At 44.0% G+C, this 26,857-nt stretch overlaps 1 protein-coding gene across 1 annotated transcript in view; it reads right to left on the bottom strand.

The window, feature by feature from the left end:
- Positions 1-1,409: 1,409 nt before the first annotated feature.
- WDFY2 (WD repeat and FYVE domain containing 2) overlaps positions 1,410-26,857 on the bottom strand; it is a 65,941-nt gene continuing 40,493 nt past the window's right edge. The window contains exons 4-12 of the mRNA XM_075717067.1: positions 21,184-21,238; positions 13,676-13,826; positions 11,914-12,026; positions 10,856-10,982; positions 8,717-8,822; positions 5,279-5,380; positions 3,595-3,725; positions 3,144-3,252; positions 1,410-2,472 (exon numbers count right to left, since the gene is read on the bottom strand). Coding sequence (XP_075573182.1) covers positions 2,443-2,472; positions 3,144-3,252; positions 3,595-3,725; positions 5,279-5,380; positions 8,717-8,822; positions 10,856-10,982; positions 11,914-12,026; positions 13,676-13,826; positions 21,184-21,238 — 924 coding nt within the window. The 3' untranslated portion in view covers positions 1,410-2,442. The remainder of the gene's footprint in view (positions 2,473-3,143; positions 3,253-3,594; positions 3,726-5,278; positions 5,381-8,716; positions 8,823-10,855; positions 10,983-11,913; positions 12,027-13,675; positions 13,827-21,183; positions 21,239-26,857) is intronic.

The raw sequence follows: 26,857 nt of genomic DNA, 5'->3' as shown, positions 1-26,857 counted from the left end.
TGTATACCCAGCATCTACCCATAAGCAATGCTGAACCCACAGCTGCTTGGAAGAGAAGCAGGGATGGCCAAAGGTTTACCGCAGAGCAGTCCAAACACACCTTGCTCCCAAATTTAGTCTCCTTTGGAATTGATTCCTCACCTTTGTTTGAATGTTACATGTTCAAAAGGACTAGGCATTGACTCAGGGGCAGATCCTCAGCTTGCTGACTTCACTGCTCCATCAGTGCAAGCACAATTCATGCTGGAGTCCCAGGCTCGTTGCAACCGCTACAGCTCCTCAGGAACAGAGCGCTGAACAGTGATTTAAGTTCACTTTAGTGCTCTCATGTTTCTGTCACTGTGAGAGATACTCTCTGCACAGCAAAGCAAGTCAGGTCTTCAGCGAAAAGGCCCTGAGCCCAAGGTAACGTGGAACAGTGTAGTCCAGCAAAGTTTCATACATCTTCTCCAGCTGGAATGAAATATTGGCAGGCAACTTGCTCATCTTGCATAGCTCCATCAGCCAAGAACACTTCAGTCATCAGAAAACATGCACAAGGTGTAATGAAAAGCCTTCCAAGAGGAAACAAGCATCTAGCTTCCAGGAGAGAAAGTGGGAGGACTTAGAAAACAATTAACATTCAAGCTGGAAAAAGAATCTTTTTAGTGCTGTGTGAATTATGTTTGAAAATATGCTTTAAAATATGCTGCCTAGAGGGGAACCAACAACAGGCTGTATGACCAGGAGAGCCAAGGTGGCATCATTTCAGAGAACATGACTGCAAGATGCTTAAGCACAGTTTATAGGATGTTTAAAAAGAGAATTTTCCCTGAAAATACGTAGCAGTCCTGCGACATGCACATGAAAGTCCGCTCACCATTTACTGTGGCAGCTCACCGGTCTAGAATTAATGCCATGGATTATGTTAACCTTTCTGTTCCCTCAAAAGTGAATTACTGCTGGGCAAACAAAGGAGAAGCTTTGTTTTCTTTTGGTGTTATCACTCAAGGGAAAACACAAGGCTTCTCTAGGTAGCAATGTGCTCTGTAGTGGTAAACATCACAGCCTCCCCACTGTGGGGGGGAAAAGTAAAGTCCAAAATGGGGCAAGACTGAGCACCACTGATGTGCTGTGTCACAGCAGCTACAGACCATGAGGCCTGCTTCTATAGGAGATACAGGAAAGCCCTAGGTCTGGTCTGCAGCTCTATTCTCTACACCAGTTTCTTCAAAACGCGTCAGCAATAGCATGCTAAAAAGTGAAATGGATTAAAGGAACAGAGAGTTGACTCTTCAGATAAGCTCCCTTTGGAAAAAAAGGCTTTTTTTGTTTATTCATCTTGACAACATCCTTCTAAAAAGGTAATTTTGGTCAATCCAGGTTTTTAAATACTTTTTATTTTTAAAAGAAACCGTAAAATATGACTACAGGACAATGGGTGTCATTCAGCAATATCAGTTTCTGGTCTATAGAGGAAATTAATAAAAACCATCAACATTTTAAAAAATAAATATGACTAACCATATGGAAAACAGGAAAATCAAATTCATCTTCAACAACACAGACAGGTAAACGCTGAAATGTTGCTGCGCAAGGTAGAGGTAGAGGTAAACCAGACTTTTCAGACCTAGACCAGTTTGAGACCTGCCCCCCCATGCACACACTTCCAAAAGTTCCTGTTGCCAATAATTTAATTTGAATCAGCCTGTCAGCCTCATCAAACTCAAACGGGTCTGTGTGCTCCTTTGTAATGCTCCGAGATGGAAAACTATTTCAGTTTTTGTAGAAATTAGTTGCTAAGCAACCTGCCCCCTGGTTTTGCGACTTGTGCAGCAAGGAAAGAGGCAGGAAGCTGGATTTTAGTTACTCCAAACCAATAAAATGCTCTTCTGATGACGTCCACTAGGACAAGTAGATGGTAGAGCCCTTTTAGGAATTGCAATAGTCCATCAGCTCTGTGGTGATGCACCCAGAGAACACATAATGCCGTGCCTGGAGTTCCTCCACTGAAGAGAGCATGGTCAGCAGAAATATCCCAAAACAATAAGTACTCGCTGCGGGGAGAGCCGATTGCCTTATACAGTATGTTGATACCGAAAACTCACGTGGTAAGACACAACCCAAGAACCCTCCATACAAAGCAGCAAGTATCTTGACAGTGAAATATAAAAACTAAAAATTGCACTGCACACAGATTTCCAAACAAACTCAAGACAACTGAAGTCAGATCGTACAAACCATTAGTTAAAAAAATACCTTCTTGTATATTTTGAGAATAAGTGGAAAGAGTCTCCGTGCAAATATTCAGCCTTGATCAAGCAGAGGGCATAAAATCGTTGTAAACGCATTAATTCCTTTCTCATCTGCCGTATGCGCCCAGCGTTATCTATCATCTTCAGCATGATTAGGGTTAGGAAATCTGTTTCTTCTGTATCACCTTTCAAGTTTGCTGATGTACCATCAAGACACTACTGGTGTCATATCCCACAACTGTTAATATAATAAAATATAACAACATAGTGAATAAAGATAATAAAGATAAAAGATAATAAAATATAGTATATAATGTAATCTCTAAATAATTTTCACTTTTTTTTTTTTTTTTTTTGCTTAAGAGAGGCTATGTGGTTAGAGGTGGATGCAGCAAGTCTGAAGAAGTTTGATTTCATTTTCCAGCACTCATGTAGCGTTGATCCACATGATCAACTGGTGGAGGTTTATCAGATGGCATTCTGTATGTCACTATGCTTTACCTTTCAGAGCCAGGTTCATAGCTGGCCTTAGGAGAAACCAAAAAACCCACATTATATTGTTAACTTGAATGATTAGCATAGTGATAACACATTGTGAGGGTTTTTTTTAAATTATTCAAACCTTGTTATAAACTTATTCATTGTTTTAGCTATTTCTTTACCAGCCACACAAACATTCACCATGTTGAAATACAGTTTGTCTTCCCAGAGGAAAAGCTACAGTGAGCACTTGTCCCATCCCCTTCAGGCAATAACTTCATAGACCAAGACCTCCTTGGCCCTTATTGGGCAGAAGTCCATCAGTGAGAGGTCTCTGGGTGGAAGGAAGTAGGTAGGACATACCTGCAACCACATGGGAGAGGAAGGGGAAATGAAATACAGGAGCTAGAGCAACCTCCTCGCTCCTACCTTAATAACCTTGTCTGTCCCCGAGGTCAACAGCCATCCCCTGGTGGCATCAAAGTGTACGTGAACAATGTTGTGCTTACTGTCATGGAAAGTAGCTGTGGGTGCCCGCCTGAAGAAAGAAATCAAAAAATCAGCAAAGACTGTGACTGCAGGTTTTTCCCCCAAAATGTTCTCTATTGAGGAAATAAGTATCTGAATGTTGCTGCAAATCATTAATTCAGCAACCTCTCTGTAAACTCCACTAAGACCTTTCCAGCACAAGAGGAGCAAGGATGGAGGGCGCTCTATCCCTCCCTGTTTGGTAGGCACTGCAGAGGCTTATCTTGCCAAAAGAGCCCAGGGACCACCCTGCTGGGCTGCTCCTTCCCGGAGCCTCACATCCACCCAGACACTCCCAGATGCAGGAGCTTTGCCGCACTCCAGTGCAAGCCCGGTCAGTGTCCCCACTTACTCTTCATCTGTTATGGACTCATGACAGCTATCGCAGACCCTCACTTCGAACTCGAACCCCATCAGCGGGATGGAGGAGCGCTTGGAGCTGCATTTGCCGCACACGGCTTTCCCACACTTCCGGCAGTGATGCTGTAGGAGACAACATGAGGAAAGACATCTTCAGCCACAAGCCCAGACCACTGCTCAAGTCCCACTGGCTCTACCATCTCACTCCACCAAGACCCAGCCAAGGATGCAGCAAACAGGAAAGTGACTCTTCCAGGGAAGATGAAGGAAAACAGGCAAGGACTTCAGAATAAAGCTGCCGGGGCGGGGCGGGGTGGTGGTGTGGTGTGTGTGCGTAATCTTACTTTTTTTCCCCCTCCTCCACTACCTGGGGCAAGCAGCAGCTGATCATTAGCATGGACACTGGGAAATGGCAGATAAAGCACTGCCCAGGCGAGGTGGACCCTACCACTCTCCCAAGCTCCAGGGTGACACCATACACCACCCAGTAAATCACTGCCAACTCCACCACTTGACATCTGTGGACGCAGCTGTGGGTCAGGGCTTCTACATGGAGTGTTACCAGTTTTAACAGGGAAGAAGAAAGTCCAAGCTGTCCTCTTTTTGTTAGCACAGCTAGAGACGAAAGGACAGGACAAAGAGTCCCCCTACACACCCAGGAGATGTGTCCCAGCCAGCCAGGCATCTGCTGCAGGGCTGGGAGCTGTAGTTACCTCTGTCCCTGGGAGTCTCACTTTGGGTTGTACGGGATGACACCAGCACTCAGCAGCACATGAAGCGTTAAAACATCTCCAGCTCGAGGTAGGACAGGGCTACACTACCACAGTGTCATTCTGGAGGCTCATCCCAGCCTCTAAGTATAAACATCTACTACCTAATCATCTCAGTCAACTCCTTTGGCTATTTTCAGCCCCAGAAGCACTAGTATTTCTGCATTTTGATGCTACCCATGTCGTGTTTTCTCATGCACTGGCTGTGTAGGACCACAAGGCTGCCTCGCCAGCTGCAGGAGAGCCAGGCTCTCTGGTGATGAGCATTACTTAAAGAGAAGATGCAGCTCAGCTCTGCCCCAGACACCTGACTTCTCCAAGATCCATGAGAACATCACTTTCAGCATTTTTATGCCCCTTTCCCAAAAGTCTGCAATCCACATCCAGCCCTCTCCTGCTGGGCAGGAAAACGCAGCAATGTGTTCCAAGCAGACCAATAAGCCTTTTCCAACGCAGCCTGAGCAGTTACAGATGTTTACCCAGCCTCATTGAAAACAACTTTGGTTCCAGCACAATCTCCAAAAACCAGCTGCAAATTTCTTTCTACAACACATTCAACTAACAATAAGCAAAATCCCACATGGCTAAAGCCATGGAAGGCCCCAAACCAATTTACTCAGCCCAAGGCCTATTACATGCATTTGCTATTGGGACTGTCTGGGGGGGAAAAAAAAAAAACAAAACAAAACAAACAAAAAACAAAGAAGAAGAAGAAGAAAAAAAAATAGAAGAAAAAAGAAGTGTGCTCCTCCCAATCACAAACCCAAGCCTCATCAGAGGGGAGCCCACTGTCCCACTATCGAGCACTCAGTGGAAGAACAAAGTGCAAGTTCTCAAGGCTTTCTCTCTATTATGAGAGAAAAGCCTAATCGCACCATGTTAACACACCAAAGGACGCATACAAACCTGCCTGAGGCCTATTTTCTTACTGTCCCACATTTGCTTGAAGTTCCAGAAGAAAGGCTGATCACATTTTTGACAGGAGTCACTATCCAGCCACTCGGGGGTCTGCAACACACACACACACAAAAAACCCACAAAGTGGGAATGAGCAACAGACAGAGAAGTTTCCAATGGAGCCTAGAGACAGGACAAGAAAGATGTATTTGGTGTGGTAATGTGGCCGACTAAACTTAATTTAAAATCCCCATTTTCACAAGATGCCATTTTGACTGTTCCCTGGGATGTCTCTTTTGGCTCAGCTGTGAGCCTTGAAGGACATGGGAGGAACACTTCTCACCCAAATCATGAAGCCGAGTCCCATTATAAGACCATAAAAATAACCCAGGAACAAACAAGCCTCCCCTACCTCTCCAAGTGTGGAATTAAGCATATAAAAATATTCCGTCCTGTCCGGACAACATTTACCATCTGGTATTGCCTCTGGTAGGAACTGGGGGCAATTAGTATTTCCAATAGCCAAGCTACTCATCTGGAGGGAAGGTATCTGAAATGCTGATGGTGGGGGTGTGTTTATTATTTATTTCTTTCTTTAATACTGTAAATACTAACAGCATTCCTGCTGTCAGAGGTATCTGTGATACAAATCACACATAAGGGTGAGAAAGATGAGATTCACCCGAACAAGCCTAAAACCAAAACCAGCTCTTTTCCCTGCTTTTATACAAAGACGATGGAAGGAAGGTCTTCTATTTCCTAACACAGCATGTAGCTTTGCACTCACACTGTGGATGAAGCGGGTAAGAAGATTTAAAGAAAAGAAGAAAATATTAAAGGCACTTCTCTCTCCTGCAGCCAGGTTTTGCTGTGCAGAGTAGCACGGACCAGATGCCCTGTAGGGAAGCAAGTCTTGCCAGATTCTGAAAGAGCTCAGGAACTGCCTGAAGTGGCAGGGGGGCACATGGAGGGGGGCAGTCGATCTCCTCCCCTACATTTGGGTCCCCCGACACTTGTCTTGCATTGAGCTGCTGAGGGACATGCAGTGCATCTCCCCACAATGTTTAGGAAACCCTCCGGGGGACGTGGGAGTGGGGAAGAGTCTTGGTTCTTGACCTCTCTCCAGCTGGCTGTTAGTCTGTCTGTCCTAACCTGGCCTATCAAAAGCAACACTCCTTCCCAGCAAATGACTTCTGCTCCTTTCTCCGCCCCACCAGGACAAGAGCTCAGCGCAAAGCCAGTGCTGGCAAGCAGGTCCGTCCTGTCCCCCCAGTGCAACAGCCCCAGCCAGACCAGGACAGCCCTGTCAGCGCTGCCTCGGCATCACTGCAACATGCTCCCACCAGCCCTACCAACCCCGTGAGATTAAATAAACACTAAATAATGTTTAATACTTTGTGAGGTAGTGCTATAAGCAAATTGCAGTTGTCTTATCAGAGCCACTGGCTTCTCACATGCTGCAATTTAAAATAGCAAGAAACACATCTAAGATTAAGGATTAAAAACAATACAAAAGCCAGGCAAAGATAAGGTAAGGCTGATGGAGACCCTCAGCTCCCAGGATAGCTTTGACCCCCAGCAATAAGCAATCGCCTGCTTCAGCTCCTTCTAGCACTTACGCTGAAGGCAGTTCATTTTGCTGGGGCAAATCCTTGTTTTTTCTACCAGCAACAGTCTTTCTGTTTAATGCCTACAGATTTACATCTGTGTGTATAAGTTCTCATCTCTTTAGCATCTGAACACTATAGATGAAGACATTTCGCTTGTGACAAGTATCCGCTTTATAGTCAAATAGAAACACAGCTTCTAGCATCTTTCAGATGTTGTCTTCTCACAGCTTTTTAAAAACAGAGATTAAAATAAAGAATCAAGGGCTAAAATGGCTTAGTTCAGTCTAACGCAATCTCAAAGATGTGGGAAACTGATAGCATCAAAGTGAGTACTGAGCACACATCACGTAGAGAAAACCTTTAAATAAGGGCAAAAATAGCAAAGCCAAAATCCAGAAGAAAATGCTCTAGGACCCCAAACCAAGGTTTGGTATTAAAATCTCAAAGGTTCATGTTTCAGGGGTGGTTTAGCACTGTGAACACCATATTGCGCTACTGATAACACGAACAAGCCCACATAGCCATAGTCAGAGAAAGCAATGCACCCATTAGCACCTGCTGCTAAGCCCTCATTTAGCTAATTATATTTCTCCTCCACTTTTTAAACCAGCCTTCTCATAGCATTGCCGCCTGTTTTGCAACAAGCCAGTCTTAACCCTTACTGTAGCCTTTTGAAGGCAGCAAATAAATAAAGGTTTTCATTTCTGGATGTTCGAGTTGCAGCAGAAAGGAAACATCTGTTAGGAAGGAGGAAGCCGCTCTGCTTTCGTTTCACTTTTGGAGCTGATGACATAATTGGCCATTAGATTAGCAATTAAAGAGAGCCAACTGGAATGCTAATTCACATATAAAAGGGAGCTCAGTTCCTGCCTAGGCCTATTTCTGCAGGTTTTTTTAATCCAATTTTCCACTTAGCTTTCCTCCTTGCGCCAGGGAGACACAGGCAACCCGGGGAGGCCAAAACCCTTCAGAACCAGCAAAGCTGGTGAAAGCCCATGCTGTCAGAAGTCTTGCTCAGACCTACCCACTGTGGGGACTCAGGGTGCCTTCCTACACCCTGCAGGAACAGGGCAGAGGTTTGCCATGACTCACGTTACCAGGATTTGCCACGCTGCCGAGCAGGGCTGGTGCCTGACTCACTCAGCACAGCCCTCGCTCCCCCTCTCTGAGTCAGGTCTCAGAAATTGCCAAGCGGAGGCTGCTCCCACAGCGCCAAAGACCCAGGGTGCATTTTTGCACCCGCTTACATTCGTTGGCCGCGCAGCACAAAAGCAATTACGAGCGCGTGGGTGAAATCTTACTGTCTGGATTAGCAAAGTCATCGTTTACCCCACTTCTACGTGGTTACACTAGAGGGAAGCAAGATCAAGTAGAGGGTGAGACTGAAGCCCTAGTTAAATGTCCTTTTTAGCAAGAACAGGAAAAAAAGACCTGGGTTGCAGGTTTCCAGAGGTGACAAAGAGCTCCCTCTGTTTAATTTCTTAAAAACACCTAATAATTATCAATCTAACCATTTATCTCTGAACTGCTAATATTTCTCATGATGTCCAGAAAAACAAAGCAGAAGATCTCACAATACCCTCCTCAGAGGATGTCTTTTGGAGCAGTAATGTAAAGGGTAGGAGCCATTTAGCAGCCTACTTAATACATATTTTCTGCCAGACAATTTTCCCTGTACCATATTATCAAAGGCACGGCATAATTGCTGTATAACAACTGGAGCATGTCCAAAAACATTTTTAAAACCTGGAATGATCTTGTTCAGGTTGAAAGTTGCACATTTTAGAAAGGCCCCTTCTTCCCCTTCAGACCAAATTGACAAGAACTGAGTATCTACCTCCTGCCTCTCAACATCCATGTTCCAGACAACGATTCCCCCATCCGCACCACAGGAGATGAGCTGCCGAGTGTGGTGAGCGTAGGAGAGAGACTGAACTTTATCACTGAAAAAGAAACAAGACAGTTACTAATGAACCATCTATGGCTAGCACACAAGTAAGCATAGAATATACAATAAAGCAGTATAAATCACTTGTTTGCCCATATGTTTCCCTCCCCCTGCCTCACTGTACATGGTATCCACAAGATGCAAATCATTCTTTGCTGTCCAGCTGGGACCAGAACCAGAGCATTGCTCATCTGGGTAGCATCCACAAAAGCAAAGACCTGTTCTGATAACTGCTTTTGCTGCTCCTGAGATGGGAGGTCCCAACTGTACTGGGAAGCCTGAACAGAGCTGCAGCTCCAGGCCTCTCCAAAGGCACATCTGGATGCATAAGCGCAGCCCCGGTAAGGTACCTGCTTGTCACAAAGTCAGTAACAACTTTGGTTTTGTAAATCTCTGCAACATCTAGAAATGAAGCACTGAGGAGGTACTGAAGATTTTCTTTTAGCACTAACAAGCATAGAGTGTTTCAAAAATAATACAGGAATCACTAAATTGTTCCTAAGCCTTCCCAAGGTAAGGTGGAAGATTTAGGTGCTTTTGCTTCTTCTTTAAAGGAAAAAGCAACATGGGAGAAACAATGCAGTTTAAGCTCCCAAAGCTGTGCTCATTCCTTCACAAAAGAAAGAAAACCAGGCCCCATCTCAAGCTATTTACAACCTGGGAAACAAAGACTGTATAACACTGTTATGGAAAAAACAAGATTAAGAATAATCAGTAACTGAGCATACAGTGACTGGAACTATCCCATAGCATTTGGTTTTCTTTGCTGCCATCACTGGTCTCATCTACCCAAAGCACTTTCATGCTAATGCATTTGCTTGTGCATATGGCTGCTCCTCCAGAGAGGAATGCATTTACCGGTCAGTTTGGTACAACACAGCCTGTCTTCACAGTGCTTGCCTGCCAATGCCAGTGGCACCATCAGGTGAAATGTTTCTTAGTCCCTGTTGTCCTAATGACCCAGTCTCTGTACTGCACAGTGCCAGCCAACAGCCATGCCAGAGATCTAGTTGAAGATGTCCCTGCTTATTGCAGGGGGGTGGACTAGATGACCTTTAAAGTCCCTTTCAGCCCAAACTATTCTATGATTTTATGATTAAGATCCGGAGGCTAACTTTGTATTAGGAGAACTAATTTCCACAGCAATAAATCTAGCAGCAGTGCATTAGCAAGCGCCACTGGTAGGGTATGAGGGTGATCTGGGAATTTCAACAAGAGCTCTGCAGTGCTCTGAAATCCCAGTGGCATCCAAATTGCTCAGCAGAGTGCAACATCACTCAAAATAAATGTATGCATATGTAAGAAACCGATCAAAACCACCATGGGATTTTGCCTCTCCAGACCTGAGCTTGGCATGCAAGTCCCACATATATGCATTCCTAATACACCAAAAAAACCTTGTTGCATTGCCAGTGTTAAAAGGCTAGGAGGTCATTGCAACTAGAGCCATTCTGATCTCTACTCAATGCCCAGCACAGGTTTACTCTTTTTCAAGGGCTTTACTATGCTACGCAAATGTGAGGTCTGTATGTGCAAAGATGAAGCTTCTTTGCATTGAGGAGATGGTGAAGGCCCCTGTGGGTAAAGCACATTACTCAGAATTCAGGATGTGGGTAAAGTGGCATGGAAAAAGTTAGCGTGGAGGAAAAAGGGACTAATTGTCCAAGCCTGATGCTCCCTCTAGGGGAAGGAAAGACCTTGACACCTAAAAAGCGAGAATTTCTCTGCAGCTGTTCTCATTTGAGGACTGTCCTCTTTCCAACAAAGGTGCAAGCTCTGGCATAACACATTCAGGACTATAGATATCGTGCTTTCCTTCACCACCCTTTGCAAGACTCTCAAAGCAGCCTGGGGGCCCAATGCTGAAAAACTTAATATAAGCAACTTATGCCAGTTGTATATGGACCATGTCACACATACAAGCTTGACACATGTCAAGACTGTAACCTTTGGGCTGTTTATTTCCAGATGTGGCTTCTGCCTTTAGTTTTTCTCCCATAAAAGGAGGAGGAAGGGCTTTGAACGTACTTATGTCCTTGCAGCTCAATGGCTGTTCCTTTTCTTCCTCCAATATCCCACATTATAATGGAATGATCAGAACTGCCCGAGAATAAAACTCGCTGTATTGGGTCCCAACAGAGAGCAGTGACACCACCTGAAATAGCAGATGCACACAACAGTCATTTCATTACAGAAAGAGGAAGACAGAAATGTAGCTAAATATATATATAAAGATACAAAAAAAATATGGAGAGAGAGTGATTAAAATGCAGGTCTCCAGCAAAGGCCATGCAGCCACTGTGCTTGCCCGCTGAAAAGTAACAGCCCAGAAAACCTACTGAAGTCCCATCCTGCTCTTCTGCAGAAAGAGGGCTCCGCTGCCATTTGTATGGATAAATCCACTGAGGAGTAAAGCATGGTAGAAGTATGGTCATGGTGTGACTACACAGCTTTTCATCTCCATCATTCCAGGAGATACATTCTATTACAAAAGAGAAGCAAGTGTGGAATATTATGGGCATCTTCACAGTATCCTAGCACAAGGATTGAACTACCTTGTGCTATCTCGTGATTGAGCTATTAGCATTCAATCAGAGAGGAGGGATATGGAGAGAAAACACTGAGGAATGACCACTATTTCTTCTATTAGATGGCAGGATTATATCCCAGGGTTGCTGTTTTTAAAGTGCGATGGGGCACAAGTCCCAGCAGTGAAACAAACAGTTAGTGCCTCCAAGATGTGCCTATCCCACTTGGGCAAAAGTATCTACCAGTATGGGTCTTCCTTGAGCGGCATCCTTTTCCCCCCCAGAGTTACCACAACTCATTCTACTCTCAACTCTGCTTTAATTAGCAGCTACTGATTGTGGCATTTTCTGCCATAGAATTTTTCTGATCAGAAGTCTGTTTTTGTCACTCTTGTTTTTACCAATAAACTTCCCTGAGCTGTAGTGACAGTTTAAGGTCTGCCTCCCTTGCATGCTATGCACTGACACAAGCCATCCTTATGTTTCACAGGAGAGTCAAACCACCATGACACTGAGCACAGATGAAGAACCAAATAGGGTCTCCTCCTGAGGCCTTACCTGTGTGTCCCTTAAACGTTGTAACAAGGCTGCAGGACTCTTGCTCTAGTTTGAGTATGGTCACTTGCCCAGAATGATCACCAACAAACACGTGCCGGGTTTCCACATCAAATCTGATGGATAAATGCTGAGGAAAATACACTGCTTATACAAGCCTTGAATTCCTGTCACGACTTGTTAATTCTTTTAACACGAGTATACTGCAGCCTCATGAATAGTGCTCCAGTCTCAAGGAGTTATTCAGAGTGTACTTCTAGGCATCAAGCTCATACCTGTTCATATTAATAGTGCAGTCTCCCTGAGTAAACCGAAGAGTGAGGAAAAATGAGACTATTCCAGAGGACACAATTTGTGTTTTTATTATGAAACACCTTTGAAGTAGCCCTTCACCATGAACAGAGGAGTCATCTCCCCAGGCTCTCTAACTTAGGTGCTAAGAGCTGAGCGGTGTCCACTCTCTCCTTCCCTTCCCATAATTGTATAAAATAACTATTACTAGTTTTCTGCTTCTCCATTATAGTTGTGTTTATGAATACAACGAAAGGGTATTGGTTTATGTCGTATTTGGGGAAGTGTCAGCTACACTGGGTGCATCACACGTCATATTCTAAACTGAGTAAAATCTGGACCAATTCAACCACCTACTGGAACCACCTATCTGGACGGATTCTGACCTCTTCATCAACTTAATTCCACATTCAGAGTCCATGCTGGATATTTAAAGAACAACTGCTTAGCACTGATTTTATGCACACAGGACATTGGGGGAAAAAACTGCCACATTCGTGGTTCTGCCAAGCTTTTTGCAACATTTGTCAATGATTCTCCCTTGCTCTGCCCTCCACCAGATGATCTGATGACCCAAATTAAAGTGTCCTCCAAAACTTTGAATCACTCAAAACGGTCCATTCTCTAGAGAGATTTAATAAATATAGTACAAATTCCAGCATTATGCTTTCATAAGTATTTATCATTTAATTAAAAATTAAGCTCAGTCTTTATGCCATTTAGATTGGCTGAATGACCAGATGATATAAAGCAAGTCCATGTTCAGACAGTAATTCTGAGTCAGTCTCACTTCCCATGAACTAGCAAAACACACATCATCTATACTACATACACTACAGGGCACTAAAAGTCTGTTTATGCTAACCCCTGATTTCAGCTTAAGAACTCATACTTTTCCACTTCCCTTTTCATTTGCAATAAAGCTGAATTAATATTTCTTTTATTGTCAGGCAGCTGGGGCAGCTCTAGGTGAACAAGCCACTTGAGTGCCATTTCTGGAGCCATTTACTCTTTAGTTAACCCAAATTCCCAATACATAGTGGGCTGTTCCAGAGTGAAGGACAAGTACTCATTATTTTATATTAAAGTAATTTAATTCTTACCATGCGTACACACAGACACACTGACCTGATCACTGACCTACTTTGCTACCGTTAATTCTTAGAAGAAAGCATGCGCTGCATGTTTAAATGAAGGCTCTGTCCATATTTATTACAATAGCAGGCCACAATAGGTTGCAGATCGCCCATTGTTTTGCTCAAAAATGCTTAGACCTAGATATGCCACCACGCATTAAGGAGACAAAGCAAGGAGAACAGACAGTTTTTAAAATTGGCTTTAAATATCAGTTTCTCTCACAAAGCACTGAACCTATACAGGGCACAAAATTTGGAGGACAACTAGAAAAATAAACCAAAGAGGCTGTTTAGGTGCTGAAGAGCAGAAATAAAACTGAGAGCTCAGCAAAGGATACTGCAGGCCACAGGCCCCTGCACTGGTGCGGTACCCTCCCAGCCGCTGGCCGCTCTCCGAACAGTGCCACGTGAACTGTTTGTCTTGTCCAGTGCTTAACACCCACTCCATCTCCAGGACAAACAGAATCATCATGACCCTGCTTTGATGAGCTGAAAATTAAGCAGACAAACATACAATCACTTTGTGGAGAAGAACATGGGGGCAGAAGACCACTGCAAATACCAGCTGCATCCAATTCCTCCACTGCCTACTCCCCCGTTCACTCTTCCCTACAGAAGAAACTGGTGTTTAATAATCACATTGACACAAGCTACCATGCAAGCTTGTAAGGTCCCTGCTCTGCATGTTCAGCATTTGCATGAGAAAGAGCAGAAGCAAGACTTAATTCCTTCCATGCCTATTGCAGCCATTTATCTCCTACAGTAGCACAAGTCTTCCTTCCATCATTGTATCATCACCAACAAAGCTGCCATTGTGGAATGTACTCTGGGCTCTACTTAAACCTCTTTTGAGCTGGTTTTATGACAGCAGTGCAGATGCCTACGCTACCGCTCCTCCTGCTGTGAGGTCTGGTGGATCTGGGCTGCGGATTGTGGTACCCCAGCAGAATGATGAATTACAGCACAGGCACAACCCTGCACCAAAGGAAAGTTTTAGCATTGCATGTAAACCAGCTAAAAAGGAAATTGGAATAAAGTAAAATAAAATAAATCAAAACCCTAAACAGATCACAGCTGGGCAAGATGAATAAAACAGCTACAGGAATAAATTTCTACTGCTACCTAAATAAAGCCATCAAAAGCTTTTCATTAAAGCCAGGGAACCCAGGCTTGTACAGACGGTTTTCGTATGAATGACCAGTGGGCTTGGTTGTGAAAGTGCTGATTGAGCCGACTTTTTAATAAAACAAGTGGCTGGAAAGACATGCAGAATTGTTCCCAGCAGCGAATGGCATACTCCTCAATCCACAGCCCTACTGGTTTATTACTGTTCTGAGACCTGGCAACATGTGTCACACAATGCAGGCTGCTTGTATTTGTTTGTGTGAAAGCTGACACACTGGGAGGATTAAATATCTTTGGAAGCTTAAAAACCGCGCCGAAACCTCTGTTTGAAATGCAGAGAAACTCCTCAGAACATTATGGGAAGATGCTGCCTGCCCTATACAAATATACAGCACAGATGAGAGCTGTGTTCAAACACTATGAAGGGAACTAGTTGTAGCAAAGAATAGAAGGCTTGCACAAGCCAACATCTGCCCCTGATCCACACCGCTTTATAGACCCAGATTCCCCAAGGAGAAAAGTCAATAGATACATTGATACAAGTTGCCATAACTGTGATTGACAGCTGGACTAGTTTACAGCATCAGACTTGAACTGTGCCCAGATGCTTTTACCCTTGCCCATAGAAAAGCTCAGATTTTGGCTCTCATTTCCACACACTTTTAAACTCCAGGTTTGTAATCAGGATAGAGGGATGGGGACTACCCAGGAATCACCTGAGCTCCTTCAAACAGATCTCTCTTCTCTCCACCCTCCAGATTTCTTCTCTGGGAAGAAAATCAGTGACTCCGTGGGTGACCAATACTTGTCTTTACTTACATTGGTCTCCCTGGGAGCACCTGCACCAGCTGGTGCACAATGGGATGCATGCTGCTACAAGTACCTGATGGGCCTGTAGACATGTCCCAGGCGCTTGTGTGCACCAGCGGTTCTGTAGACAGACCCGTGCACTTCACACAGGATGCGCAAAGCTGGCTGAGATCAGGCTGTTCAAGGCCTGTCCAGGGATGTTCTCTCAGCAAGTGGCAACTGCTACTGCGAGTGTCAGCATCCCATGGTTTGAACTGGCTGTAGGGATAGCTGGCACCACCCAACTCTCCCGAATCTCCTCCTGTCTCCTCCTAAAACTTCTTCTAAAAGGCAGGGCTTGTACCTTCTGCTAGAAGTACTGCCTGTGGATGGTGAGGCAGCTCTCTCTGGCAAGTAAGGGGTAGATATTAAAGAAATACGTACATGCCAAGAGGTGGAAGGGGTGTATGTGATAGCTTTGTTTATCCTCTCTCCCCAAAAAGAGCTTTCAATTCAACACTTTCTTGACCACCTGCAAGTGCTGCACATATTAGCTGGTGCCACCACACACACGCTGATGGCAGAAATATCTGAATCGAGTGAAAGAGCATAGTGGAGGTCATCTAAGTAAGGGAGGAAAGAGAAGACAAATGCATGTAGACAGTCATCATTTAGAGGGAATTTGGCCCATGTAAGGCTGAAAGAAGCAAAATTCCAGAAGGTTGGAAGTTGATATAGAGCAAGGAAAAGGTCTGGGCCTTAAGATTAACAAAAGTTCAGGGTCATGAAGCAGCAAACAAAAAGCTGGTCCTTCATTCATGGAAGGTTTGATCACCATTTGTGTGCAGAAAGAAAGTAGAGCAAATGCTTCCAAAGCTGCTCACTGCAACAACAGCAGGATGGAGAAGAGGGGGGTGGAGGGTGAATGTGGTCACAGTACAGAAAAAGCCGCAGCAAGCACCAGGCAAGAGCAGATCTGTGCAAGCCAGCATGAGAAGAGAGCCCATGTGCGGGGGAAGATTATGCTGTACATAAGGTAGAGAAGCAGCAGACAGGAGAAGGGAGCAGGTCCATCTGCAGTGGGAGGGTAGGAGGGAGCAGGAAAGCTGCACTCCTGCTACAAGAAAGCAGCAGTGAATGCTATGCAAAGATCAGGCTGGAGAGAGAATGGAAGGGCTACGCCTAGACAAAAGCAGCTGCAGCCAGGAGATGCACACTGAGATGTCAGCAGCCAGAGCGAAGGGAAAGGAAGGTCTGCGCTGTGTATAAAGGCAAAGGTCCAAGAAGCACAGCCAGTGCACGGCCATGCACAGTGCAGGGCAAGAGGTTGTGCTGGGTGAAAGGGAGAGTTACAGCAGTGGAAAGCAGCAGCAAATGCCAAAAGAGAGGTGGAAGTCAGTAGTAAGAAAGAAAAGCTTAGCATGCGCAAGAAAAGCACAAGAGAAGAGGTTGTGTGTAGGGGAAAGCAGAAGTAACGACATGGTGTGAGCTGGCCTGAAAGCAAGGAGGCAGGGAGACACCCCTGAAAAGGGCAGGCTGCAGAAAGCATGGGGCAGAAGCAGGTCTGCAAATCCTGCTCAGCAGAACAAGCACATGTTAAATAAATTTAAAAAAAAAAATTAAAAAAGCAGGAACTGTTATATCATCCAGAGGGGACACAGACTGAAAACATGGCCCCTGGCAAGAAAGTGCAGTTGCAAGGAGCAGGATGGAGAAGGCCGTGCAAAGCAGGAACCAGCAACCGCCATGCAGAAAGGACCAGCCTGGCAGGGGCTGGAGGGGGCTGGCAGGGGCTGGAAGCCAGGATTGCCAAGGGGAGGGAAGGGTTTCTTCAACACTCACAGTGTCCCAAATGGTAGCGTTCAAATGCTTGCACCACCTCTCCTCATGCAGGGAAGGAGTGCCTGTAGGAGGCCCTATGACCCACCCCAGAGTCCTGACTAACACTGTGTCACATCCCAAATCTCTGTGTTTTGATTCCTTTCAAGAAAGGGAAGATTTTGCTACTCCAGACATAGCGTTGCAGCAAAACCTCCACAGAGCATGGCTAGCCATATCTGCTGCTGGTGCTCGGCCGTTGTCTGACACCAGACCTGGCTGCAGACCCCTGCCAAGACCAAAGTGCAGCCTGTGCATGTGCTGTCATCCTCTGTCACTAGCAGACCATTTGGCAGGCATATTCATGGCCTTTCAAGATGCAGTTAGTGTCCTTTAGTCACTACAGCAGCTTCAGCTACCTATAACAATATCTTGTTGTGGGACATGATCATTAGCCAGCCAGTCTCTGGGCAAGGTGCTAATTTTAAGAGCATTGCTGAACATTTACAAACAAAGCTAGCACAGGCAAAACCAGCCAGCATCCCTAAGCTAAAGCTCCTTGGTAGACTAAATAAAATTATTTACTCCCCCTAAAATATCTTTAAAGAATATAAAGGCCTTACTTGAAAACTTTAAACAAAACCAAACACACAACAATTGTTAAAGTAAGGCCACTATACCCAACAAAACTACATGGTCCTTCTTAATTATGTTTTTCCTTGCCTGAAGGCTTTGCCAAGATACTTATACCAACCCCTATACCTTGGCACAACCGTGTGAAGAAGGTGTACTACTGTGTTACGATTGTGGAAGGGAGTCACCTTGGACCAGGTGAGGAGGGTTCACCCCCGTTAGATCATGACATGCCTACCCAAAGGGCTAAGTGGCCCTTCCTTGCATATTCTCCCAAAGAGCATGGTGAATACGGGGCCCTTCCCACCTTGCTTTGTCCCAGCAGTGCTGTTGGACTCTGGTCCCAGTGGTGCCCCCAGTAAGCCCAGTGACCTGGATGGAGGCAACTGTGAGGAGCAGAGAGATACCTCCCAGTGCATGCTCCAATGGAGCTGTAGGAGCCTGTGACTGACAGAAGCTCCCAGAGCACCTCACTTTTGCGATGCGTCCCCAGCACCCCAGACCTCCAGTACAGGTCCAGCCGAGCCCAGGGAAGTGGTGGAGTGGGTGCTGCGCTCCCCTTCTAACACACAGGGTGAGGAATGGAGAATCAGGGAGCATGTCTCTATGGATGGGGTGTGGGAGGCACTGTGCTGCGCAGCAGTGGGCAGCCTCAAGTCATCAGTGTGCTGCAAACAGTGGAGAATCTCTGCTTTGTTTTCCCCTATTGCACGGGCAAAAGCCTGCCCGCTAAAATTGCCACTTGGCACTTTGGGTGACACTTTCCAGTGGAGCTGAGGCAACCTGAGATTGTCCCTGGGTTGCTGTAACTTACTCTGTGCCATGTCATTGCTGGTCTGGACAGAGGAACAGCCCAGAGGGCTTTGTGCAGCTCACTGTGGGCTGCTAGCATTACTGGTAAGCTGGGCAGAGCATGTCTTCATGCAGAAGACATCCTCCATCCCCATGCCCTGCCTGGCTGTGTTATAGCAGCTGTTGACCACCATTCCAGGGAAAGTTTCCTACGGAATCTGAATGGCCCTTCACTGAGTCTTGTCCCTCCTGTAGCAATGAATTGGGACCTGTCTTTCCACCTCTCTAGTCACCATCTCCATTTGCAGCACTAACAGTAGTCTGGCTTTCCTAAGCCAGCAGAGGGGAGAGAAAAAAGCAAAGAAAAAAAAGCATCTCTAACACATTCCTGAGGGCATATTTTTCCGAAACCAAACTTTTGCCCACGTGGCCAGCAATGTGCAGAAAGAACACCAGCCTTAATGCTTCTTTAACCCTTGCACAGAGGGGATTACTATAGAGATGCCCCCACACACATGAATTTGGGGGATCCCAGCAGCCTGGGTTCACCACACTTTCCTTCTACTCCCAAAAGTAGGTCTCTTGCACACTGCCACTATTTTTAAAACTAGAGGAATATAGTTTTCATCAGCTTAAACAAGAAAAAGACCAAACACCAAACTCTGGAAGTGAGGGAGGAAAATGCCCCTAAAGGACACAGCAGGCAGTGAGCGTTGCACACAGTGGCTTAAACACCTGAAGGCAGATACCATCTGCTGTCAGCGATTGCCATGGTTTGGGCTAGAACTGAAATGATGCCTATTCTGGGCACAAGTATTGCTTCTCTTGCCCTAAATTAAGTCCACAGTTTTTAGATAAAACCTTCTAACACATAGCATCTCAGAGTCCTGGCACAAAATGACCAGAACTGATCAAAAACCTTCCCATGCTGAGACAGGCAGTCTAGGAAGGAGGCAACTCCAGTTGGGACTGTGGTCAGTTGTACCACCTCTCTACTGATGTTAATGGACCTTCATTACAGTCCTCTCTTGTCCAACGTTTGGGGGATGGCATCGGAACTCTTGGGGTTCTCCCACATGACAACTCACGGAGGTTTCTCCATGGCATTTTCCTATCCAAAGGCCTCCTCCAATGCTCTACAGCAGCAGCTCATCTGGTACACTGCAGCAGAAGACCATGAGAACGGCCTTCATTTTTCTTCTCTTTTTTTTTTTTTTTTTATTTTTTTATTTTATGAGGGGTGCTCCCCAGGCCTTGGGTAGGCTGACAGTCAACTGGCTATTCTGCCATATTGCCAAGATATACATTCCCCCCTTCCAAAATTTTCAGCCTTTCCCCTGAAGAGGTCGGCAAGAAAGGTGGTCTCATGCATATGTTATTCTGCATAAGCAGGAAAAAAGACTTCAGCTCACGCTTTCTCGGCTGTGATTAGCCTGCAAGATTGAATCCAAGCATGCAAATGGATGAGCTAATAACAAAGGGGGCTACAGAACAGTCAGCAGGACTCTTCAGTGCGCCGACCCTTAAATATGAAACCTGAGTGTGTCAAACTTTGGTGATTGTGGAGCAATCACAAATTCGGATACTAAAGACTTGTACAGTCAGACTGCAGCAATCTTATTTAAGAATCACATATCTATTTTATCATCATTGGACATTTTTCTTCACTTTTTACAAGCTAAGAATAAATGCAGGCATTCTAGCTTAATTTTACAACACACCAGGCATTCATGAAAGAGCTGAAGTAAAACGTTCAAAAGCCGAAGCATGTTAGCCATGCTCTGCAAAAATCAAGATTCTCTTCATACCTTAAAATCTAAATGTTACAAAGTGATCCCCAGAGCCTCCATTTAGAGATTTAAATTATCCTCTCAACATTTCAAGGTATAAAACTCAAAATATATGAGTAAATATATATTTTAAAATGTATGTGAGAAATCTCAAGCCAACATGTCAGGCGCTTCTATACAGAAACATAATGCTTAGCATATAATACGATATGATACGATATAATATCATACCACCTCTTAGTCTAACAGCAAAAGAGATATAAGAATAAATTGTTGCATGTATTTGTTACTTTCATAAGAATACCTGTCCCAAGCGCAGTGTTCTTTAGAGGTCTGACAAGGATAAATAGCTAGGTTTCTTAAAACATCACATTAGTGAATACCAGAATATAATTAGAAAAGGTATGGATTAGCATTTCTTGACCTTTTACTATGACAGGTATTCACTGATACTCTTGAGATTACTGAAGCCGACAATTATTGAAATATAACCAGACTAACCCCATAAGCTACAGTCTTAAACACCTCAGCTCTAAAAGATGGGTTAGTTTCCTAAGTTGTTTCATTAGATACACTGGATTACTAAAGATTAAAAATTAAACCTCCTCTTCTATAAACGTGGTCTGGATTTTGGACAGTTTGCTGTCTAGAATGATATACCAAAGGAACATTTAAAAGGAAAAACAGAACATGAAACAGCTCTTTAAAAGTCTTGTAATCTCAGAACAAAGCACATTATTGATCTATTGATAAAACCACCATTTACATTAGTTAAAAAAGAAGAAAAAAAAAAAATCGATCACTGTAAAGGAGACTTCTCTCCATTCACACTCCTTAAAGAGAACATTAACAAAAATTAATGACAATACAAACCAATTAACACGGATCATGGTTCTTACCCTGGTAACTTTTCACTAGTGTCATCTTGTTGTAATCTTCTGACAAAATGAATTCCTGAGGGAGGGGAAAGAAAAAACAAAAGAAACAGTGCTTAGAGATGTAAAGTGTTTCAGAGTGTTTTCATTTGAATTCGTTACCAAGGTAAGCTCTCCCTTCTTTGCAACCACAGCCCTGTCTGTATTTTTGCTAATTTTGAGTACCTCCATCTAAAAGCCTAAATTATTTCACTTTTTAAAGCTGCCTAAGGAACAACATCACGAGTGCTTCTGAACAGCATGGTGGAGATAGAAGAGGAACTATTAAAAAAGAAGTCAAAAAAGTTGACAGAAATGGATGGCTATGAGCCGAGGTACCACAAAATGAGAGACCTGACATCTGGCATGTAGCAAACACCTACTGCTCAGGACTGCTTGTGCAGAAACCTGCGTGTTTACACACCTATGTGTGCACACACATGCATGTGTGTATACACATGTATCCATGCGTGTGCATACACTACACCCCAACCTGAACACTCAGAAAACTCAATATAAATATGTAAGAGCCCCTTGAAGTTGCTCAGTCCAAACTAGGCACCAATAATCTGTGGTGGGAATACATTTCAGATTTCTGTTCAAAAGTATCTCAGTGCTTCAGACAAATAGAAACCCAGACTTCCCCCCGCCTTGATTTTATCACATTATTGGTTAGTATTTATTCTGGTATCTCAGAAGCAGACTTTCTTGCTTTACTACTGCTTCACTGTGGCCAACAAGCAGTTGTGCGTGGGACGGAGGGTGGCTTAGCACAGGCTGTGGCTGCCTGGGGAGCGATGCGTGGTGTGACCCAGCCGGTCTTGCTCCTGCGGCCAGGGAAGAGCACACTTATGGGGACTGCTCTGCAGTCCTGCTGCCTTGGTGCTGCTGTTTAACCGCCAATACGGCTTGTGCACGAGGAAACGATGAAAACAGCAGCTAAGAGCCTGCATAGCAGACTTGGCTCCTGGAAAAACCCCATGTGGTTAAACTGACTGAGCACCTGGTTGTCCCTGCTGCTTGTTTTGAAGAGGAGAGGTTGCTCAAAGCTGGGCCTGAGTGGCCACAACAAAACTTCTGCAACATCTTTCTGGAGGAAACACCCAGGCAAAGGGTGGGCTCTGTGGCCCCGCTGCATGAATTAGCTTTCAAACTGCTGTCAGGTATCTACATGCGTACACCACGTACTCAGAGAAACACAAAGAAAAAACGAGTGTAAAACCACATCAGATTAATAATTTATAGCAAACTACACAGAAACTCCCTGAACTAATCTACCCTGGTAACAGAAGTAAAACCTAACTCATTTAATCTGGAGATAGAGTAAAAATAAGGGAAGCATTATAAACACAAGATAAGCTAAATTTTAAAGCATACAGTTGTGAAGTATTCAGGTATAAGCACTGTCAAAAGCCCTGTGCAACAGGCAGGTGGAAAAGATTGGACTTCAGGACTCTACAGCCTATATTTACAGCAAACCAAATGGTTAGTGCAAAAGAGCATGAGAAGACATTCTAACCACCGAAAAGCCAGTATTTACCCACAGTTTCCAAACCGGAATTAAAAAAAAAAAAGTCACTCTGCATTTTCTGTGGGGTCACTGTAGGTAATCTGCACGGCTTTCCAGCTCCAGGATTCCCCTAACACATCATATCTACTGCTTGGAACCAAGGTGGAGAGGCTACAACACTCATCTATGGAACATCTACAGATCCCAGCTTCCAGCAAAATAACTGTGAGTTGAGGCAGCTATGTATTTTACTGTTTCTAGGTTTTTGCTCATAAGTTAGTTATAAATATGTTCTCTTGAATTGCACTACTTCATCTTCCTTTCCTTAACCTGCTCCACCTCCCAGCTTTCCCCTGGCAGCTGAAGACTACAGTGGGGAGTGTTATTTAAACAGCAGTAACAAATGAATTAAGTCAGCTGGATTTCTATACCAGGTCACCTTAACTCTACAAACCACAGAATGTTAAAAATCTGCTATACCTCCCTAGCTGCTTACAGGGGAAGTGGTTTTCATTAACCACTGCCTGAAGAATGCTAAACCACCACATGAAATGCTTTATTACAAAGCCTACTTGAAGCAAAACCTTTTGCTATGAATGCTAACTTTCTGCCGTCATTACATGAAGGGAAATGGCTTCAGTTGCTGCAACACAGAGTGGGAGAATATGTCTGCCTTTGCCACCTATTTGGCTGTCCTGGTACTGACCCCAACTTTCACTGTGGTGGCACACAGATGCCGGTAACTTCAGGTGGGATGAAGAGTGTGGTTTAAGTTCTCATTTTTCTTTGCATTTTTCCCTTGACAAATTCGATGTAGCCATTCTGTTCCATGATCCAAACAGTCCCACGGTTTCAGTGGAAGACTGAAAAGGCTTTTGAGTCTCTCCATTATAATACAGTGAATCAAACCAACTGCAGTTCATAAGGTTTACCAAGTATTGATTAGCTCTGTATGCTTTAATACAAACCACAGCTATGTACTATTAATATATGGCTCCATCCAAAGAGATAAACAAATACAGCACAAAATAAACACAGTTCCATTAACCTGAATACTGGTTATAATATATAATTTTTTCTTCTTTTTTTTTTCCTGAAGATTTCTTGCTTCTCATTTTCTCCTTTGAAAGCATATGATCATTTACAATGCATTTTCTTGTTTTGCATTTTCTAATCTTTCTCCACATCTTTTACTCCCTGCTCCCCTTTACACTATCACATGTTCTTCCTTTGCACTCACTCCCCTCTCAAGGCCAAATGTATTACTTGCGTCAATAGACAGGTATTTTAGCACAGGGCACCTTGCTCAAGAAATTCATGCCCTATTGCACATAACATTGTGTCATCTGCACTACAAACCCACTGACTACATCTCTTTAACATTGTACTAGCAGAAACTGTTATTTTCTCCTTCCATACGTAGATGTTTTGCTCCTCTCAGAGCTGCTGACGCTGAGTTCTCATTAGGCAGCTTTTTGGCTCTTCTTAATGAGCTAGAATGGCTGGGGTCACCCACACAGCTCAGTCGGTGCTTGTTAACAGAACAGAGAAAGATTTTCAAGTCCTGTGTGAGCCCTTTTTCACAGGAGGGGCTGGGATATATCAGAGCGCTCAAGGTGGCAAACCCAAAAGCCCTCCTTGCAGGGATTAAAAACATTTTTTCTGGCAAGATCACTCTTTGCTCTTCAGAGGGTTTTTTTGGAGCTACTTTACTACCTTTTTTCCATACTGAAAATGTTAGTCATCAGTCTTGGCTGTTTCAGGTAAGCGTATTATTACAACAGTGACTTAGTACCATGAAAGCCTTCATAAAGCAGAAAAAGAGAAGTCTTGAGCATCTGAAAAGACTGTCCAATCTAGCGCTCACTGCTGTACAAAGACTCAACTATACCTTCATGGAGCAAACCTTCCTCACACTGAAACATATACATCCACCACAAACTTCTCTTGAGCCTAAGATCTCTGTAAATCCTCACCCTGGAAATACTATCAGCACATTGTTTCAAATTAGTCTTGCTAAGACAAACAAAACCTATACTCAGGTGTGTACCATTCCAGAGTCCTTGGCCATGGGGCTGGCTGACATGGCCCAGGGTTCAAGGAAGACCCACGTCTTTCCAGAGCTGCAGGTGGATGCCAACTGGTGTATCCCAAAATAGCACTAGAGACCTCTGCTTAGGCAACTGAATCAATTTCTGAGAGTTAATAATCTTGATATATTAGTTATGTGTTACCCATTCACAAGCTAGTTCCCACCCCAGCGAATTTACAGTTTGTACTCTGATAGATGTACATTTTGACAGCACATTGCGGATCTCCTTAAAGGCTTGATTTTGTCCTGTTAACACAAGTGACTGACAGCACTCTCACCACATCTTCCAGAGAACAACAAACCCGCTTCAGAAATGGAAGAGAATGGAGACTCTTAAATCTACCATCAGACCCTACATCTACGTCTGTTGCAAAGAAAGCTCTATAAAATGATTACAGTGTTTTCACTTTATAAAGTACAAAAACTGGGAGAGGACAGAAAGTATCATGTAGTTTTCTTGAAGGAAAAAATAGTAAACTTCCCACAGTGGCAGAGGGGAAGGGTGCACATAAGCAGGTAGAGCCTGATTCAGTCTCAGGTATTCAAAGTGCTGTTTATGGCCAAACCTGTAACACCTGCAAGATCAAATTATGTGGAAGATGAATCTATCTTAGTAAGTACCAACCCCAAGGAAGAATTCTGAAGGGGTTATTCTGGTGCCCTGCTGTCCTTGTGGCCCTGCTTGAAGTGTGTAACAGCTTCATCTAGACACAAGCATGGTCAGCAAAAAAGATAAATTTAATTCAGCTTCAGCTACCTAAAAACTAAATCCCTCATTTAAATGTCCGCAGAAATCGGGAAAGAGATTTATGTCATTCTAAAACAGTTTCTAGGGTAAGTAACATGGGTATTTCCAAAGGCAATTCACCTCTCCTCTACTGGCTGCAGAACCTAACGATTAACTTTATCTAGGAAGCTAACTTTCAGATAGATGAAATTAGGCAAGGAGTCTCATCTTGTCTGTGGAAGTCTCCTGTCTATTGCAAGTAACAGGCCTTTCCTGTTTTTCTCCACTTCAGAGCAAGGAATTTATGACCGTGATAAGGTTTTTCGGCTTCCAAAAGGGACCTCAGGCAGTCCTTAAGACATAAAGTAACAAAAATGCCATTTCTTCTCAAAAAACGTTTGCAAAATGTAAAAAAAAGATCACAGAAACTTTTTTTTTTTTACTTTAGGTACCACTGCTCTTCAAGCAAGATACTAGACAATCTTTCACTCAAGAGAATGGTCTACTGTGCTGCACAAATGATTGTGCAGCCTTCATGCTGAGAAGTTACAAAAGGTTGAAAACAATCTCTTCATCTTTGTAGAGGCAAAAATTGTCCCCCTGTTTCACAAAGAAAGGTGACCATACAAGCTCACCTCATGGTGGCTTTGCTAGAACATCTTTCTTTGACAATAGCATTGCTGCCCATCCTTCTCAAAATGCACCATACACATTTCTGAGGTGCCAGGCTTATAACCACAATCCATACAGTTTACAAAAGTTTCCCAAATACCATCTTGGCTTTAGTGCAGACAGCTGCCCTTATGTCAACGTGCAAACAGCTATAAAGCCCATAAGGCAGAGAAAACAGCAGTAAAAGTCTGAAATGATGGTAAAATGATCTTAAACTGGAAGAGGAGTCTGTTGATGAGGCATAGGTAAAAACCACCTCTCTAACCCATGACCCTCCCACAAAGTGATATAGCTCTTTGCTCATCATCCCACAAGAAAAATCCAATGAATAAGGTCAACTGTCCTCTGTCCCAGATCTAAAAGACAGACTCTTGTTTTAATACCCTGCTTCCTTTTCACACACACAGATCTCTCTTAGATGTTAATGAACCAAATCTTTCAGCAACAGGACTGCCAGTTAGCAGCAACTCCTCTGAAGAAAGTGAGAGAAAAACAAAATCTGAACCCTGAAGTTTAGAAAAGCAGCTAGATATGGAGCAGAAATCCACCTTCTGCCTCTCAGAAGATGATTTTTCCCTTCTTAATTGTTGCTTTCAGAAAACGTTGGTATGGTATGATTAACAAGGTACTCAATAAAACAACAGCTGATTTTCTGCAC

This window comes from Pelecanus crispus, chromosome 1 (assembly GCF_030463565.1).
Source record: "Pelecanus crispus isolate bPelCri1 chromosome 1, bPelCri1.pri, whole genome shotgun sequence".
NCBI lineage: Eukaryota > Metazoa > Chordata > Aves > Pelecaniformes > Pelecanidae > Pelecanus > Pelecanus crispus.
This window is presented reverse-complemented; position numbering and strand designations above follow the sequence as displayed.